Source organism: Bactrocera neohumeralis, chromosome 6 (genome assembly GCF_024586455.1).
Source record: "Bactrocera neohumeralis isolate Rockhampton chromosome 6, APGP_CSIRO_Bneo_wtdbg2-racon-allhic-juicebox.fasta_v2, whole genome shotgun sequence".
In the NCBI taxonomy this organism is placed as follows: domain Eukaryota; kingdom Metazoa; phylum Arthropoda; class Insecta; order Diptera; family Tephritidae; genus Bactrocera; species Bactrocera neohumeralis.
Window position 1 is genome coordinate 33117224 of NC_065923.1, and position 20117 is coordinate 33137340.

General features: G+C 34.8%; 2 protein-coding genes across 3 annotated transcripts; both read right to left on the minus strand.

Annotated features, from left to right (window-relative positions):
- Window positions 1-2581: 2581 nt before the first annotated feature.
- LOC126761042 (probable G-protein coupled receptor Mth-like 3) lies at window positions 2582-7304 on the minus strand. Of its 2 annotated transcripts, none has more exons than XM_050476933.1 (7): window positions 6667-7304; window positions 6356-6503; window positions 4624-4803; window positions 4303-4554; window positions 4088-4232; window positions 2964-3152; window positions 2582-2896 (listed from the first exon to the last, which is right to left on the minus strand). In XM_050476933.1, exons 1-7 carry the CDS (start codon window positions 7075-7077, stop codon window positions 2884-2886), a joined length of 1338 nt encoding a protein of 445 aa, XP_050332890.1. In that variant the 5' UTR covers window positions 7078-7304; the 3' UTR covers window positions 2582-2883. The 2 variants fall into 2 exon arrangements, with proteins under 2 accessions (XP_050332890.1, XP_050332889.1); XM_050476932.1 differs by having other exon boundaries at window positions 6568-7304.
- Window positions 7305-13129: 5825 nt separating this feature from the next.
- Window positions 13130-16982, minus strand: LOC126761041 (G-protein coupled receptor Mth2-like). Its single transcript, XM_050476931.1, is given in 8 exon segments — window positions 13130-13726; window positions 13783-13971; window positions 15155-15305; window positions 15524-15775; window positions 15856-16035; window positions 16110-16257; window positions 16317-16436; window positions 16439-16982. Coding segments are annotated over 8 exon segments (1452 nt in total). The 5' UTR covers window positions 16832-16982; the 3' UTR covers window positions 13130-13707.
- Between the last annotated feature and the right edge of the window lie 3135 nt (window positions 16983-20117).

Here is a 20117-nt window from a genome sequence, read left to right on the forward strand (position 1 = left end):
TTAGAAGTGTCAAAATTTTGATTAGAATTTTTTTCGGAGTCAAGTCAGGTAACCAAGTCTAGGGTGTGCCTGTAATATGGACTTTTACCCAAACAATCATACATTGTTAAAAGGGTATAAGAATTGAAGCCGCTCAACCTTCTCAAGTGACTTCTGGCTCTTCGAATGATAATTAACATTTCCCACTAAATTTGAAGTTTCTATGTTTTTTATTTAAAAATGAGGGAACCCCGATATGGATCACCCTTTATTCTCTTTCATTGGAAGCTGTTTTATAAGTTTTCAAAGAAAATAATTTGAAAACAACATGCAAATTCGAATACTTACACTGGTTGCTTCTATTTTAAATAAAATATTTACTAGCAAGTTTTATTCTTCATAAAGAATTACCAAAATTCACCAAATATGAGTCTGAAGTAAGAATAAAAATAAAAGTACTCCCACTTACCAAAAATTTTCACCATTTACATATCTTTCTATCCACATTGTTGCAAATGCTGAATGAAATCGTAGAAAACAAATACGAGATCTGCAACTGAAAATAAAACCAACAAAAACTAGGAAAATTTGCAACAACAAAAGACCGCATGTTCTGCCAAAGGCGAAACACCAAACTGACTTGCTCAAAAGAATCAACCAGCAGCACACCAATCAACAAACAAATGCAACATAACAAAGTACAAGTAACAACAATGAGGAGTTGTGTAGCATAAGTACAACGGCAACAACAAATGAACTAACTAACCAGCTACATAACCGAAATTGCACAAATGTAATGCAAATAAAATGAACACTCACTACTCTTTCGGCCGCAACAACTAAAAAAAAACAGTACAGTACAACAAAAACCAGCAGAACAACACATAACATACAACCTTGTTGGTGGTGGCAACAACATTAATGCTGGTTTTGTTTGCCGATGGCAATATCCAGTTACAAGCCGCATTTAAGGCCTACACCCACTGCAACACGAAGGCTGGTGGACCTACGCACAGCTTCGCCTTGTTAGCTGGAGGTGCAACAGTCTGATGTGGTTGATGTTGAGCGCTTCAATGGTTACAACAACATGCAACATGGCACAAACAGCAAAGGCTACTAAATGCAAAAGTGCGCAAGTATAAACAAATTTCATTCAGAAATGTAAATATTTAACATTCAGTGGACCATGTTGGCAACATATTAAACATAACCTCAAATTTTAAAGTGGTAGCGCTGGCAAGTGGTGTCACCGGTGGTTTGCTTCTGTTTTTGATGCCGAAGAGGATCATTGAAGTGATTGGCAATAGTTTACGTACATTTTTATTCGAGCAAAAACCTCTTTCGTTTCTGAATTTTTTTCTATGGTTTGCCGAAGCCCTCAAATTCATAAAGAGTTTGTAGGAGTTGTATAGTTTAACTCGGTTATCAAGATTAAAAAATAATATAAATTTTTAATAACCCTGGAAACGTCATATCAACATCATTGGCGTGTGCCAGCAGCTTAACACTCTTATAAAAGATTGTGCCTTCTCGATTCGGCAACTCGAATTATTTTCTCTAGCAGAGGAATAAAGAAGTCGCACAATAGGGAGTCACCTTGTCTGGTACCTCGTTTAGTATTGAACTGTTCGGAGAGGTCCTTCCCGATCTTGACGGAGCTTTTGGTGAAAAATGCATTCACTCAATTTAATTAATATAACTAACATATTGGCCGATATGTGGGCTATAATATCAGACGAATTTTCGAAAATCTTTAAAGCAGGTATATGGGAGCTAAGGAAAGTATTAACCCGATCCACCCCATTTTTGACATTCGGACATGGTGTTATCAGGAAAAAGTGGTCAGGCCCACTTTTTAAATAGTTCAAATCACAAACTGCTCTTTAGTATATTACACGTAGTTGTTTCAACTTCCATATACAGTTCAAAAATTTAAGAAATCGGATAATAACCACGTTACCTCATTTTACATAGGTTTTAAAATTAAAAGCGTTTTTTGACGCGGCAAAAAACGTCAGATTATGCCCATCAATAATACCAAGTTTTTTATGGGGCTAGGGAACATGTCTACTAATTTTTATTCAAGTTACAGCTTCCACGGACGGACAGACAGTCAACCGGATTTCAATTCATCTCGTCATCGTGGGCATTTATATGCACATAACCCTCTATGACATGTACGAAATATGGGTGAAATCGGTTCCACAACCGCGCAAAATTTTCAATATAACGTATTTTGAATTCCATCTGATGCCTTTTCTGTATAATATTTAGTATATAAGTTAATGACAATGATTTATAAAAAAATAAAAATTAAAAACAAAACACAATCAGCTATACACAAAATCATTTGAAAGTTAGTAAGCTTTGCAAAATGAGCTCGAAATATAAGAGACTGACATGCGATGTAAAAATTATATATTTTATTTTTTTAATTTAGTTTCATTTACATATTCATTTAAAAAAAATTGAAGAACATCCCGAACGAAAGAAAAAGTCCGAAAAAAAATTTAAGAGCGTACAGTGGTAAGGTTTGCGTGGCCACGATTGTACTCTGTAGCAAAATGTTTCAAGAATATACAAAAATACATACATACATATCTTAAAATTCTTAAAGTTGTTGTAGTTGTTTGTAATTATAATAAACATTTGAAAATATATGAGATCAGCTTTACAATTCATTGCTTATATCGTACCTACAAATGTATTTATAAACGTTTATGAAGATTATATATGTATATGTACATATCCATATGTATGTTGCCGTATAATGACTTATACTCTCTCTGGCTCTCCCATCGTCATCAAAATATTTAAAAAGTACGACTTCTTATCGTACAAACGAATCAACTCGGTTGCGTGGCTTTGTAAAACTATATAAATAGTATATGGCCGCCAAGACAATTATGCCTTCCACCTATTAGCAGAAATTTTAAAATATTTGAAAAACACTCTGAAATATTTTGGAATTTGAGAATACATACCGACTCTTTAGCAACATTAGCACCCGCGGCTTCAACACGAGTACTCCGAATATTATTATGCCTTGTGACGAATTGATTATATTGAAAATTGTGAAAATAATCGAATTATATGTCGGCGTGATGTACGATATCACTTCCATAATCCATGAAATACCCATAATGATGAATAAACGTAAAAATGTGGCGAACCTGAAAGAAAAACAAAGGTCTCGTCAAAACGGCGAAAATAATACTAAATAATTTTTTGGGTTTTTTAAACCATTCCAAAATGCATAGAGAAGAGAATTGCCACAACTACCCAATAGTAAGACTGCACTATGTAACGGGAAAGCACTCGCTTTTACTACAAGTATATCTGCTTAGACAAGCTGAAACAAAAAAAAATTCTGGGAAAAGTAATACTAATCCTTCTGTTATCAGCTATACACCATATATCTGGGTACCCCAAAAATATGAACAAGTTTTAATTTCCGTTTCACAGGAGCTGGAACACTTTTCGCTAATAAAAACAACAATAAACCTTATCTTCGGCCGCACCGAAGCTATAATACTCTTCACAGATGCAATTTTATAGCATTAAAGGATATAAAAGGATCTGTATCTTGATTTTAATGGGTCAGTTTGTTTGCAGCTATACGCTATAGTGATAGGATTTGAACAATTTCTTTGAATATTGTGGCTAAATTTCGTGAGGAAACCTTGTCTTCCATACAAGGTCTTTGCATACAAGGTCTTACGTTTGGTTAATGTGTATAGCTATAGTTTTCCAATACTGGGGACTCCAAAAGTTGAGCAGCTTCTTGGTGAGAGAAGAACATGTGCAAAATGTCGAATCAATATGTCAAAAACTGAGAAACTAGTTGGCATATATACAGACAGACATGGCTAAATCGGCTCAGCTCGTCACGCTAATCATTTATAAATATACTTTCTAGGGTCACCGACGTTTTTTTTTTTGGTTGTTACAAACTTCGAGGCAAACTAATTATGCCATACGCAAAGTCTTCAGTGTATCTTAGAAATCTTTCATTGCTCCCTAGTTTCGAGAATTTTCGAAAATCAAGAATATTTGTGTAAAATTTCATTCACAAAAAAATTAATTTAAAGTTCATTTATAATCTTACTTGTATTGCTGGCTATTATCACTTTGGATTTGGTAGTTGGCATCTTTGATTTGATAAAGATCGTTTACACTCAAGAAGAAAAAGATAATATTAAATAATATCAGCAAACCGCTTGGTCCATGAAAATACAGCATTGCCGACGCCGCTAAAATAATTAAATAAAAATATTTATATTCTACTTCTTATAAAAAAATACTTTAACTCTTGAAACACACATTTTATAAAACATTGTCCAATACCGATTCCCGGCTTCCAGGCATCATTTATATTAAAATGCTCAATAGTTACAGCGATAACGGTAAAGATCACAGCCGCTGACCACACATAAATCGAATAATAAAAGAAACGTAATTGCGGATTGCTCGACTGCAGCTCATATCTGATGCCACGTATACTCAGCCATAAATCGAAGCAGGTAATATTCAACCAAAAGAAAGCAGATATCATGAAGAAATAGCATACTGAACCTTAAAGTGGTAGAAAATTAAAATATAATGAAGAAAATAACAATGATAAATCAACATTTTTGAACCCACCTATTATACGACAGGCCTCCATACCGTAAGTGATCCATGCTGTTGAACTTAGTAGAGCGGTGCCGATGGCGAAGGTAGCCAGAAAATAGATGAGACAGCTGTTGTGTAGGCAACGTAGCTGCGGCACATACAAGTATACCCAGATTGTCGCCAAGAGGAATGGCACTGATATTGCCAAGACTGAAAAAGGAGGACGAAAATATTTTACAGAACGTTTTCCATGCTCATACATATACATATATAGGGTAGTCGAAAAAGCCTTTTCGTATTTCTAATCAAACCTAAATTTTTTTTATATTTATAATGAGCTTTAATGAACCAAATATGTACCATTTTGTAGGACCATTTTTTGTAATTTTTTCGCTAGAGACATTATTCCATCAGTGTAAAACTTTTCTGGTTTCTTGGCGAAAAACTGTGACAATTAATTTTCACAGGCTTCTCATGAAGCCAACTTTACTCCATTAAGGGTGTTCTGCACTGACCGAAACAAATAGTAGTCCGATGGTGCAGGGTCAGGGCTATATGGTGGATGCGTCAAGACTTTCCAGCCAAGCTCTCCCAGTTTTTGCCGATTCATCAAAGATATGTGTGGTCTAGCGTTGTCCTGATGGAAGACGAAACCCTTTCTGTTGATGAGTTCTGGCCGGTTTTCTTCGATTGCTTGTTCCAATCTCATCAGTTGTTGACAGTAAAATGTGAATCAATCATTCGACCAGGCTGGAGCAGCTCATAGTGGATGATTCCTTTCCAATCCCACCAAACACTCAGCATAACCTTTCGAGGCGTCAATCCAGGCCTTGCAATCATTTGTTGAGCTTTGCCACGCTTGGACCATTGTCTTTTTCGCACATTATTATCTTTTTTGATTCACTTTGCGTCTGCTGTTACCGTTCGCTCAGAAACGGCTCGATTTCATTTCGTTTCAGGAAAGAATGTTAATTCGGTTCATTAAATTTTTCACAGAAAATTCATGTGGAACCCAAACATCGAGCTTCGTTTTGTAGCCAGCCTTTTTTAAATGGTTCAAAACCATTTAATGATGAATGTTAAGTTCCTTAGCGATGTCATGGCTGCTTTTGTGACGGTCCTGGTCAATCCTTTCAATAATTGGACCGACTTTTTCAACGACAGGTTGACCAGAGCGAGGTGCATCTTTCACATCAAAATTTCCAGAACGGAAGCGGAGAACCATTGTTGTGCTACACAAACTGATACAGCATCGTCTGCGTAAGCTTCACAAATTTCATTGGTGGCTTGCATTTTCCCCTTTTCTAAACAAAAATTTCAAAATTTGGCGAATTTCTTCATTATTTTTGCTCAGTTTTGAACAACTGTAACTTATTTTCAACTTCCTCGAGTTTAATTTTTTTTGTTAAATGAAGCTTAAAATCTCACCTTTCCAACGCTATATGGTATGACACAATATGATTGGTAGCTCTGGAGAAATACGACTACAACGACATCTGTTGACAAATACGAAAAGACTTTTTCGACTACCCAATATATTCTGATTAATGTACATATTATGTTGAGTACACTACAATATGGTAGTCGAGAAAAAATTTTAACGCCCTAGGTGTTTGGTTCTTACATTTTCTTTAAGATATTCGGCAAAATATATTTAATGTATACCAGTTATGTGTTCGATTCCCCACTAACTAATATTTGTCGAATGGTTAGCAACTAATTAAAGAAATATATACATATATATATACATTTTTATACTCACACAACATATTGACATAAGTTGTCGTCGCTGTTTTCGCATAACAGATAATAGGATTCAAATTCACTGTATTGTTGTACCAGTAAGGTGTTAGACAGTAATCTCGATAGGGTATAAGCTCCTCATTAATCATATGTAATATTGAGGCATTCTGCAAAGCACCGATATTAAAAAAATAATAATTTATTTTTTTTGTAAAGTCATAAAAGAATTACCTCAAATAAAATGTATGCGTCGTCTTCAAACTCCCATGGACTCAGTATAGCAAAGTTATCACACGGTAATCGCTGCTGTGAAATAAAAGCTTCACTTACGTTGACTAAAGTAGAGTCCAGATCTTCATTAAATATTTCAAGTTCGGGTAAATATTCCAAGCTAAGATCGTTGGGTGTGACACACTTCATCGTCTGCTTGTCTAGCAGTTGGTTTGGCATGCAACACAGTTGTATGCACTGCTTCAGTTTACACGCACAGCCCCTGGTATGTGCTGAGCTAGTAAAGCGCGTGCCATCGGCGAGTTCTTCATAATCGTAGTTGGCAGTTAAACTTTTGGGTATGCTTATTCCACCATAATCATAGGCGCCATGCTTATTTGGTCGAATATTTACCAGATTAACGGTATCTTTGAAATCACAATTTCGTATGTCGGCAAGCACAAATTGAACGGAGTAAAGCAAACGCATTGAGGCGAGCAAAAATAGACGTCTTGCGTGAGATTTAGACATATTTGTATAACTTTGTAAAAAGAGTTTGAGTGTGCAAGTCAGAATTTTACTTCGTATTTGTATTCCAAGTAATTTATTATCACCATAACAGCGCACATTCCGAATACTTAAACGCGACGCAAGCACATAAGCGATAATTTAAGTGTAATTCTTTAAACTTTAATTGAACATGCGAACTATTTCTCCGCTTAAACCCCCACATATACGAGACTGTATTGCTTTGACGGTTTCTTTGGAACTAAACAATTAAATAAACACAATTCATGGTACTTTTAAAGCACGCTTATCATATTGCGGAATAATTAATCCATGAGTATTCGAGTGCAAGCAATGCGATATGACGTCAGTAGACCCCGTATACCCTGAACATGTTATATTAAATTCGCCAAAAAGTTTTTAATACCCAGAAGGAAAGGTTTGTTGAGCCTAATAAAATGTATATAAAAATGATCAGCGTGACGAGCAGAGTTGATTTACTCATGCCTATCTGTTCCTCTATCCATCTGTGTGTATATGCTCGAACTAGTCCCGCAATTTTCGTGATATGGTTCTGAAATTTTGTACATGGTCTTTTCTTTGCAAGAGGTCAATCATTTGTCGGAAACGTCCATATCGGACAATTATATATATATACATATGCATATGTAGCTGTCATATAAACTGAGCGATCAAAATTGGGTTATTTTAAGGAAAATACTTTTATATGTGAAGGGTATATAGCTTCGGTGCAACCGAAGCAATCGTTTTTTCTTGTTATATCAATCTTTGAACTTGACCTAAGGCTTAAAGAGTGTCTGGCTTATTGCTAAACACAAATGACTTCAAAAACCCCTCAAAAAGTAGTCTAATGGTGTTTAATCAAAATTTCTTGAAATAATCGAATCTCCACACTTTTCTCGGAATAAATCGGTTGTTACACGTGCACACCACTGTGTGACACGTATTAAAAAAAGACTCTCGTTTTCAAGTTACTGAAGCCACAGCAAATGCACGACGTTTACCACGGTCAAACGAGTGAGAACTTTAGCAGTGCACCACGTTATGGTTTGAGACAATCCAAATTCCTGCTTGCAATGTTATTCCGAGCATAATATTGTCGTTTAAAAGAGTATAACCGTACGCCACTAAATTATTTACGAACTAAGTAAGCACGGACTAAGTTTCGATGGAAAATAATATTAAATACTCTTCCAGTCCAGAGATGCTTGAGCAACATATTCACTAAGTTCTATGAAATAAGTGGCGATATATTATTGATAATACCATGAGAAATCCTAATGTTCGGTATGAGAAAATCTAGATCTAGGGGTCACATTTTCTTTAAAGTAAAAATCACAAAGTAAAGAAATTGAGTAGCTTAGAAGATGGAAGCTCAGAAATAATGTTAAGTTCTCCAAGTTCATAAATGGTGCTAAGGGGTTCTCCCACTTGGAGGCACAATCTCACCTAATGATCTAAAGACGCGTTGACAATTTATTAATATACAAGAGATTTGAAAAATTAGTCGATTTTAATACCAATTATTTTTTTTTAGATATATTTAGATAATTCAAATAAACCGCACCAAACCGTAATTTTTCGGGATGCAATGGTGACTCATGAAGTACGTGTTGATTGCTGCCTGACCAATAATGCATATTTTGCTTATTGACGAAACCATTCAGCCATGAACGAGCCTCATCGATGTTTTTTCGATGAAAATGCGGATCATTTTCAAGTTGTTGCTTAGCCCAATTCACAAACACACGACAATTCTGGTGGTCAAGCGGCCTCAGTTCTTGGGTCAATTTGATCTCGTAAGTATGTAGATATTTTCGCAAAATTCCCCACAACCACGTTACAGAGATGCCCAACGCTTGAGAACGACGTGCGAGAGACTGCTTTGGGTCATCCTCAATTGATGCGCTAGCAGCAGCAATATTCTCGACACTATGTGGACATCTTTGTCTCACTGGCGAGAAACTGTGTCTCTGGATGATTGTTGATCTGGCGCTCTTAAAGTTGAGGCCACTGACTCCGATTTTCAAAAGTAAGTTTTAATAATTTCGACTTGTTGTTGGATCGCATATCTTTCCATGAGAAAATGCCAAATTTTAGTAAATATAAATGTCAAAATAGCGAAAAAATATATGGTTCCGTTGGCTGTCCCAACCCATTAATACCTAGAGTGAACTTACATAAGTCCGAATCCAATAATGTTTTGAAGAAATTGCTCGTACTTGGATGTTTTTGGATCCATAGACTTAATTTTTGACAGTTCTCTTCTCGTTTAATGGTCAACTGAAATTATTGGTAATTAGAAACTGACGAGATATATATTTTTTTCCACTTCGGTCCACAAAATATTATCCCCGGTAAAGTGTGGATTTTTAAGTATTAATTCGACATCAGCGTGATCTGTGAACTTTTTCGGTAGTATATCCTTTCTCATTATGGATATGACCAAACTGGGTCCAAAAGTGTTCAAAATAGTATCGCTATTTACCAGTGCCATCTGCGGGGCGTCAGTAGTTGAATGCAAGTATTTAAGCGCCTTATGTTTTGGAAAATAGTAAAATAAAAGTAGTTTTTACATCCAACATATTCTTGGCATTCAAATACCAACATTTGCTTATAGGTCCACTTGTAAGAACAACGCTGTACTATATGGTATATGTAAATAGTTATTTTAGCAGTTGAGACTAAACTTTTCCCTTTCAAATTTTGAACCCTAAAACAATGTAAACTTAGCACCTTTTATTGCAACAACAAATACTTGCCAAAAGCAACATACTAACTTTATTGCCACAAAGGATATTACTTGTATAAGTAGGGGGCGAATTTGCAGACAACGCACTCCCAGAGGACATCGTGGCTGTTACTTGCAATGTTGGCTGCAGACGGTTGCATGAGAATCCATTTATGTATGTATGCTTGTGGCGTATGCAACTAAAACTTTGTACTTGTAGCTATTGTCAGGCAACATCAGATACCAGCCCGGAGCATCAAAAGAGACGTGTGTAGAGCGAGCAAGTTAACACATCAGTGTTTTGACTTTGTAACCGTTGACTCCTTAGATAAATGTACACAAGTGTGAAGTGTTAGGCGTTTATAGAAAAGTTAAAATAGCATGTATGTATAATATTTAAGTGAACTAAATTTTTGGACAAGGAGCGCAAGCAACTTGCAAAATAAAAGCACAGTTAAGCGAAATATGGTTTGCTTCAGTGTTGCATTCGGGTTCATGCAGCTTCAATTAGAGAGCTTGTCGTCAGAGTTTGTCTAAATTTGGCGATCTCATTTTACATTTTGTATACACAGTAATTTGTCAGCTTGCGATAAACAGTGGCAGATAGTGTAAGCCTAATTGCCGTGAGCAGTTAAGATTTGTAGATATAGAATATATATGATACAAGGTGATAGGAAAATATGGTGGTTTATATATGTACATATATTCGTGGTAAACTTACTTAAGCGGAGGCGTTTCGAGAAAATCATGGGATAGGTCTTTTTTAAGCTTTAAGGTATAAAATCAGCCTCTGCAAGATTTTTTAAAGACCGAGCGGAGGACAAGCTTAGCATATTTTAGAGAAATTTATGGAAACAACAGGCTCCAAATATAAATTTTTCAAAATTTTGATGAGAATGCCATTTCTTACCTACTAAACCCGGAATCACCACCGATGTTTAATGAGCGTTGACGAGGATGACGAGAAGGATTTACGACTTAGGTTCTGAACATTAACCTGTCATATACACAGAAAATCACAAAACAACTGTACAATATTTTTTTTAAACTATTTCCGTCGAAAGGAATGTTAAAATTTGTAGCTAACTACAAATAACAAGTTTTTTCACCTTATAGTATAACCAAATTAGTATCAAAGCCCAATTTGTCTTCGAGATTCACGATGGAAAGACAATTGCCGTCAAAAATGCATTTTCAGGCGATAATCATAAAATAAAAGCTTCAGATGTAGGCGGATCGCGCCATCCCATGATTGTTCTAAACTCTACTCATCTTTCTTGTTTTGCTGTAGACCGACGTGAAGAGCTGGCGTGAGAGTTAATAGAAATGCCATTCTTCAAGTCACAGTCAACTGCAACTTCGAGTTTATTGTTGGAATTTTCTGTCTCAGCGATGTTCTGTCACTGACGCAGCTACTTAGTGTGATTCTGCAGAACGAATCAATCGACGTTTCGAAAGCATCAAACGTCATAACAACATTGGTTGCAACACTGAACACACAAAGAATGCATGCTGATCATCAGTTTAATGAAATGTTTTCAAATGCTACACAAATGGCTGAAAAAGTAGGTGTTAAAGTGAAAAAGCTCAGAACATCTATTGTCAGAGTCATCGAAACAATCACCCATCTCAAAGCTGTGAAGACTTCTACAGGTTGTCTGCATACATTGCATTCATTAACACGGTAATGCAAGATAAAACGCAGTTTTCCGATGAAGTTCTTGAAAGTTTCAATTTGAGTCAGCTGTTACCAAAGTTTAATCTAAACTTAGAATAAATCTTGCCAGGAAACAAAGAACTTCAAAAATCAAAGCTCAAAGCAGAAGTACCGCTTTTTCAACAACAATGGAAGATGCAAATGACTACGAGAACGCAATTGCTTTCTACCTTAGAAACCCTCAGCACTTGCGATAAGGATATACAATATATCCGACGATTCATACTCTTCTTCACGTACTTTGCACTTTCCCAGCCACAAATGCTGGCGTTAAAGGATCCTTTTCTTCTTTGCGCCGTATCAAGACTTTCAGAACAACGATGCTCCAGAAAAGATTGAACGACTTAGCACTCTTCAACATAAGCCATGACATTGCTGTCGAACCAGAAGAAGTAATAAAAAGATTTAGTGTAATGTTCAAACACCGTATTGATTTTATGCTGTAAAATAAATCTTGAAATACAAGGTGCGTTCCAAAGTAAACAGGACTTAAAAAAAAATAGCAAATTTTTTTTCGGCAAAATCAATTTATTTTATTCAAAATAGTCTCCTTCTGCTTCAATACAGCTTTTTGCACGGTCCAAAAGTATGTCGAACGAGTGTTTTAGCTCGTTGGCCGGTATGGCCGCCAGTATGTCGGTGCAAGCCTTTTGAATGGCCTCTACGTCTGCATAACGCTTTCCTTTCATGGGAAAATGCATTATGCCGAAAAGGAAGAAGTCACACGGTGCCATATCAGGTGAGTACGGGGAGTGGTTAATGGTTAAAATGTGATTTTTGGTCAAATAATCGGTCACAAGCGTCGATAGATGAGACGGCCGTTATCATGCAACAAACGCCAACTTTCATCTTCGCGATATTCGGACCGAACACGTCGAATACGGCGCACCATACGCCAAAATGTTCGGTCATAATGCGATAAATCGATGTTTTGGAGATGTTAAATTTCATTTCATAAATTTCAATGATGATTTCGATTGATTTTTGATGAATTCACGCACAGTTTCGATGGAATTTCTGGTGATCACGGATTTTGATCGTTATTTGTGCCCTCACGACCACTTTGAAAACGTTGAAACCACTCGGGAACTCTGCTACGGGATAGGCAATTAACGCCATAAACTTGCTTCATCAATTGAAACGTTTCGGTAACTCGGTCGGTTCGGTCTTTGCTCCAAGCTCATTTTCGCACCGATAATTCAAACATACTGACACTTAAAACACAATAGCTTCACTTCCAATCGAGGAAGTGTAGTAAAATTCTCACTGGGCAATCGATTAAGATAGCAGATTCTAACGCACCAGTCGACATATACAAGTAGATCGCGCCACCATGGGGGCGCTACATTCAAAAAGTCCTGTTTACTTTGGAACACACCTTGTATATATCAAAAATAAAATTATAGTCTACAGTTACACATTTCCCAAATCAAGTACTACACAAAACTATATACATAGTTCTCCTCCCAAAAGTCAACTCTGGTTCCGCCTCTCTGCATGTGTATTGCGCCATGGGAGATTATTTTGCTAGCGGGGACATGTATTTTGAAAAATAATTTAAGCATTTTAAAATTTTTTGCTCATAACGGTACAGTAAATGAAAAGTATTTAAGAACTCATAGAGCAATGAATGTTTATTTATTATAGTTTACCATTTACATTTATACTTAAAAATATTTTATCAAGTTCTGAGAAAAGCCACAACTGCCTTAAATATTGTGGACACAAGCACGAGTGTACATATTTGTATAATTAATAACAATTATTATGAGAATAAGTAATTAAATGCAGTTCTGTGAGCCTTTATCAACTTGGTCAGTCAAAGTATTGCTTAAAAACCGAGACGTAATCTATAATTTTCCAAAGTTCGGTAATAATCTTAAAAAAATTATAAAAATATTTCAGTATTTTTTTTAAATTAAAATGTCAACCACTTTGCGCTGCAAGTGCCATAAATATACTTATTATTACATTATTTTTATTTAATCTTTTATGCCATTAATTTGCTAAGCCTAACCGCAATTCGTCACTCAATTGATGTACTCGCAATCAGTATGAAATGAAGTAGTAATCAACTGTCGAACATGTACAGTTATGTCTGCTTTGTTTAATTTAAAAACTAAATTAAAAAGCTGCTTCTGCGTTTTGCACATAATTGAAGCGGGTTTTTGCTTTAAGGGTCTCCTCAAGTGCTTTTATTCCAACTAAAAATTTTGATAATTTTATAAACACAAATAATCACGTCTTGACAAGTACTTACTGATTCTTGAGCAAAATCAATACTCTCCGCTTCAGCACAAGTACAACAAATAATATTATGCCCTGTGAGGCATTCAACGTATTGAATATTACAATGATAAACGAATTATTTTGTGCAAATAAGTAGGTAAAGAACTCTAGAATCCATGAAACACCCATTACCAGGAATAAACGCAGAAATGTTGAAAGCCTGTAAAAGGATTTTTAATAAAATAACTATAAAAAGGTATCGCAACATCTTGCAAAAATTGTAACGAAACAGTAAGCGTTAAAAAATCGTTTATTTATTTTTATCAATAATTTTTTTTTATTAGATTAAATAAATATTGGTAAAGCAAGCGAAAGGTTTTAAAACATGAAACAGTAAGCGTTAAAAAATCGTTTATTTATTTTTATCAATAATTTTTTTATTAGATTAAATAAATATTGGTAAAGCAAGCGAAAGGTTTTAAAACATCTAGCAAAAGTTTTGAAGAAACAGAAAATGTTAAAAAGTCAGAAAGTAATCGATAAGATGTGAAATAACACTTTAATTAAAAAAAAAGCCAAGGAATACGTGTTCCAAGTTATCATGATATCATATAAAAGATATACTAAATATATAACCCTATATTTTTTTAGTTTTAGGACAAAACAACCGTTATGTGAACAAAACTATAATACTTCGTTAGCACACTTAAAAATTATAGCGTTAAAAATATCGATAACTATAAATCGATTAGAACATAAAAAATCTTTCTGATTTTCTGGTAGGTATTATTATTAATAATACTAGTAAACACTATGACTTAAATTACACAATATGTTCTTTTTTTTATTAAAAAAAAAAAATGTTTATCGATTTTTATCGATATTTTTTTTATTAGATTAAATAAATATTCACTAAGCAAGCGAAAGGTTTCAAAACATCTAGAAAAAAAGGTACTGAAACAGTAAATGTTGAGAAATCGAAAAATAATCGATAAGAAGTTTAATAAAAATTCCTTAAAATTCTGTGCAGTTATATCGTAATGCATGATTGTTTGTAATAATAGAAAAATAATAAACAAGTTATTTCAATTAAGCAGTTAAAATCAAAACTAACCGACATGAAAACTTCTAGAATAAATAATTTCAATCACTGCTTATTTTTTTTTTTTTAAATTGAAAAGGTAATTTAATTACAATTACAATTTATATATATAGCACTAGCGGTTAAGCCATCAGCTTTCACTGCTTATTTATTTCTCAATATTTTATATCGATAAACTCTTATACCTTAAATAAAACTTAATTTTCTCATTTTTACTTTAAATTTTCACGTTGGTTTGAAAAAGTTATATTAATCCTAATAATATGTATAACTACTGGGGATAACTGTAAAAACCACTTACTTGTATTGCTGACTCGTCTCTTTCTTGATCTCATACGAGTCTTCTTTGATTTGATACAAATTTATGACACTCATTGTGTAGAAGAAAACATTAAATAAATTCAGCAAACCGCTTGGTCCTTGAAAATATAGCAGTGCTGACCAATCTCTTGCTGTAAAAAAATACGAAAATAAGAAATAAGGTTAACTTCGGTTGCACCGAAATACATATAGACAGAGTTTCCTAGAAGTTAAATCCGATCGTTCACTTCTTATGGCAGCTATTGTGATCCGATCTAAACAATTTTTTTGGAGAATACAATTGCCTCAGGGTATAAAACAGTTCTTCATATTATTGCAATGACGGCACCAATCATGCAAAGCTACTTACATTTTATGAAACATTGACCATTGCCAAAACCTGGCTTCCAAGCGTCGCTTACATTCGTATATTCAATAGTTAAAGCGGTAACTGTAAAAATCACTGCCGCTGACCACACATAAATCGAATAGTAAGCGAACCGTAAACGCGGACTGCTCGACTGCAGCTCATATCTGATGCGACGTATATTCGACCATAAGTCGAAACAAGTAATATTCAGCCAAAAGAAAGCAGATATCATGAAGAAATAGCACAAGACACCTACAGAGGGAAGATTTATATGTATAGATAAAAGAAAAACTGAACTATACATGGGTATTTTATGGACATTTCGTACGCACCCATTGCTTGACAGACCACCCAATTGTATCTGATCCACAAAACCGACGACAAAATTAGACTGCCGAGCGCGAAAGTGCCAAGGAAACAGACGAGACAGCTATTGTGCAGGCAGCGTAGTTGAGGCACATATAAATACACACAAATTGTGGCGAAGATGAACGGCACCGATATAGTAAATACTAGAGAACGAAAAAAACCAATAAAACATTTTAAAACAAATTTCCAAAAGTAGTCTTATAATTTTGTTACGTACATGCCATATACAAATAAGTCGTCGTTGGGATTTTCTTAAAACATTCGACGGGATTCAAGCTCCATGTTTCGTTGTACCAAAAGGGTGTTAAACAAAAATCACGATGTGTTGTATATTTCATTTTAATCGCGTATAAAATAATGCCGTTCTGTTAAAATATCAAAATATTACACAATTTATTCGTTTCAATGCTTGCACTAACATTACCTCAAAGAGAATATTAAAATCTTCTTGCAGTGCACTATTGAGAATTTTAAACTCCTCACAAGGCATACGCTTTTGCGTTATAAAATCCTCAAACACGTCGACATTTGGTTTTTGTGTACTTTCTTTGTATCGTTTGGCATATACGAGTAAGTGCTAATTCTAGGGTAATCAACCGCATTCCTGGGTGCGCATTTTTGCGTCTTTTCGTCCAACAGCTCGTTTCGTGAGCAACAGAGTTGTATGCATTGCTTCAGCTTGCAGGCACAGCCCCTGATGTGGGGTATTGCGGTAACCAATGTGCCATCGGAGAGTTCCTCATAACTGTAGGTGGCTGTCATGTTTTGAGGTATGCGTAAGCCCTGATATGTGTATGAACCATCTGCATTTGGTCGTATATTTACTAGACTAACGGTGTCTCGAAATTCACAATTCGGTATGTCGGCAGCTACGCAGAGTTGTTTGAGCTGAATCGCCAAAGCGATCATGATTAATTGCTTTCCCAAATGTTTTGACATTTCTTTATGTTTTTTTTATTTTTGTATCTTTAATGAATGCACAAATTAAGTGTTTGAAAAAGTAGCAAACACTTGCTAAAAGTGCAGATATTTTAATATACTACAGTCTTAATATTTCTCAACGAGATTTCGAGTAAACATCACGCACCGAAAGCTTGCTTCAAACTGTTCTTGAGTACTGTTTGAAAGCGGTGGAGTTGTCGACACTGTTCTTATCAATCCATTTCACAGAAAACCACAAATAATTTTGCGGCTAAAAAATATTTGATATTTACGCATATAAATGCAAATGTGTTGGTGTTTGCAATAAAAATTATGCGAAATTCTTATCGAAAAGTTTCAATGAAATAACAAATCAGAAATATATACATATATTATTTAAAGAGCTCAACAAGAAAACCATAACCAAATAATACCCTTCCCAGTGCTCTTTTTATAACATAAAATGTATAAAAGATATTTGATTTTCCTGATATTTTTTCGGAAATGAAATTTTATGGCTGCTCAAAAATATAGTGATCCGATGTGAACAATATGCATGGAAATTGCAGTGTTACCTGAACTATAATCAGAAATCAATGGCTTGAACAAATTTCTCCGCGCGTTTTCATTTGCCTTACCCATTAAAATGACCTCGAGCGGCATTTTTGCCCACAAAAGAAAAGGAGCCACTATTAATAAAATTAAGGAGAAGCTTGAGGTTTCTTTCATAAATATTGTTAATTAAAAATATATTCGAAATAAACATTTAAAAGGAAATATATAAATTACATTGATTTCTTTGTTAATTCCGATAACTTTGAATAATATACTAATTCTGTCATAGCTTTTTGAATGGGTCTCTTCGGAATTTAAAAAAATGCCCGACGATGAAATATAGCAGCGCTACAATGTAGACTAGTTACCATATGTTTTGATCACAATATTGATCATTATATAGGAAGTGATGCTGAAACATAAGGCTACAAAGAACTAAAAAAGTTGCGTTTATTTTAAAAGAGATCGCTCTTCAACAGCAACGAATAATCTCGCTGCCTTTACGGATGAAAAACATCTTAATGTAGATGTCCCTGATGGCTTTCAACACTATTATCATGATTTGCGGAAAGATGAGCTATATTTTAGTCGCCACCATGGTGTGGGGTGTCATCACGTTTTATGAAAACAATTGAATTGATATTGTTGATGTTTGTCGATCAGAAGATCAACGGCTATCGCTTCACAACATTGTTGAAGTCCGTACTTTCAAAATTAAATGCTCTCTTTGGCCCGATTCCTTGGAGTTTTCAACAAGACAATGCTCCTATTCGTAACGCTCGAATAGTTAAGTCGTTTATTTCGAGTCAAAACGTTAATGTCATGACCTGACCACCATAATCTTCAGATCTTAACGTAATTGGAAATGTTTGGGGCTGGCTAACTCGGAAGATATACGAAGGGGGAAAGCAATACGAAGATAAGGAAACATTAACTGAAACTATTAAACTTGCTTAGAGCGAGATTTACTTGACCTATATAGATTCCCTGTATCAATCTATGAAGAACCGGATATATAAAGTTATTACTAACAAAGAAGGCTGTATTCATTACTGAAATTACTCTTTTTTATTTCTAATAAATAACTAAAAAATTTAATTTAAAACAAAATACCACTAATAAATAATAATTGACCAATAAAAAGGCACCTTTATTGAGTTGCTTTAAGAAAATGTTTGAAAACACACAATTTTTTTTAAGTTTGAATAATCATTTGAATATTATATTTAAAGTATCATTAAGTACCAAATGTTTTTGCATATCAACTTTTTTCAATCGTCATTAAAAATAATAAATATTAGAACAATTGAAATGCAAGTAAACGTGCGTCTAACCTAATGACCAGCAGTGTAAACAAGATTTGTTCATAAAAAAGTATATCCGTTACGTTAAGGAACATTACCATACTACTACAACTTATTGATGCGAACAGTGTATATGAAACCCCCACAAAAAATCGAGTTGACGTAGTTGTAATTTGGTCTGATTCATGGCAACATGAGTTGCCTCAAAGATGTACATGTATCAAGATATGGTTTCTGTAAGTCGTAGCACGCTGCTATACAAAAAATCCATGATTTTCAAGAAACTAATGAATTTGCTTTTGTTTTCATGATATTGCTTTTTTATATTTTAATCAATTATCAGCTAATTAGTTATAAAATAGTAATAATTCTTTCAGTCATTCTTAGGGCTCTGCGCACTTTTTTCGCGCACACAAGCATTATGGGATCTTCAGTCACAGGCTGCTTACCGAATATATGCGAAAAATTATTCAGCAGGTCTTAATAAAAACTAGACGTGAAGGCCTCAAGACTTACAATCTACAAGTTGTCCTGTTTTACGCAATAAAAATCTCTCTGTATACTTCATAAGCTATTGACATCCCCTAAAAAATAATGATGTTGTTGATTTCTTAGAAATCGGTACAGTCTAACGGTGGAAGTAAATGAGTGGGTGAAACATATACACCATAGTAATTAATTAATAACGGGAAAAACTTTGGCACTACACTACTCTACACTAGCCATTGTAATCTCAAGAAACCTTTATTTCACATGGGCCTAGCTTCTTGTGCAAATTGCTGGTTCTACGACTTAGATTCTGATACCAGAAAACCTGCTAATGGACTGCATATCAGTCTGTAGGCGCAGGATTAAGGCCATGGGATCCATATTTCCATATAGGGCTCATATCGCCTCATAGCACCTAGCAGTGTATTGGAAGTTATCAATTTGCTGGGGCTAGTTGAGACGTTGCGACTTAGGAGAGGGCACAATAGACCCTAAGTCGCGGTGGAATCCTCACTTACTTATCTTATATGTCTAAACATTATTAGTGAAGTAAGAATATCTCCGCAATCGCCTGGATAAATTTTGAAATTGTAGTGTGAAAGAGAGAAAGCGGTTGTGCCAAGATCTTAAAGGAAGGTATCAAAATTTTTGGGATCTTCATATGATGAAAAATTACTACTGGCCCTGAAAAAGAGTTAGAGTTAGAAAAATTGATTGAGAGTGAGACATATTAAAGGGTTTTGTTGTTGTAACGATACAACAATTGTTAAGGTTGTCAGAACTCGGCTTTGTACAATTTGATTTGTTTTGGTTATGTATAAACGCTTTTCGTGGGATTGTTGAACTTTTAAGTGCATTTCCCCAAGATCATTCATGGGTCGAAGGTGTTTGGTTTAACAATTATTACATATAAGTATAACCTACGTGAGTTCTTTAAGTATATGTTATCGGAGGGA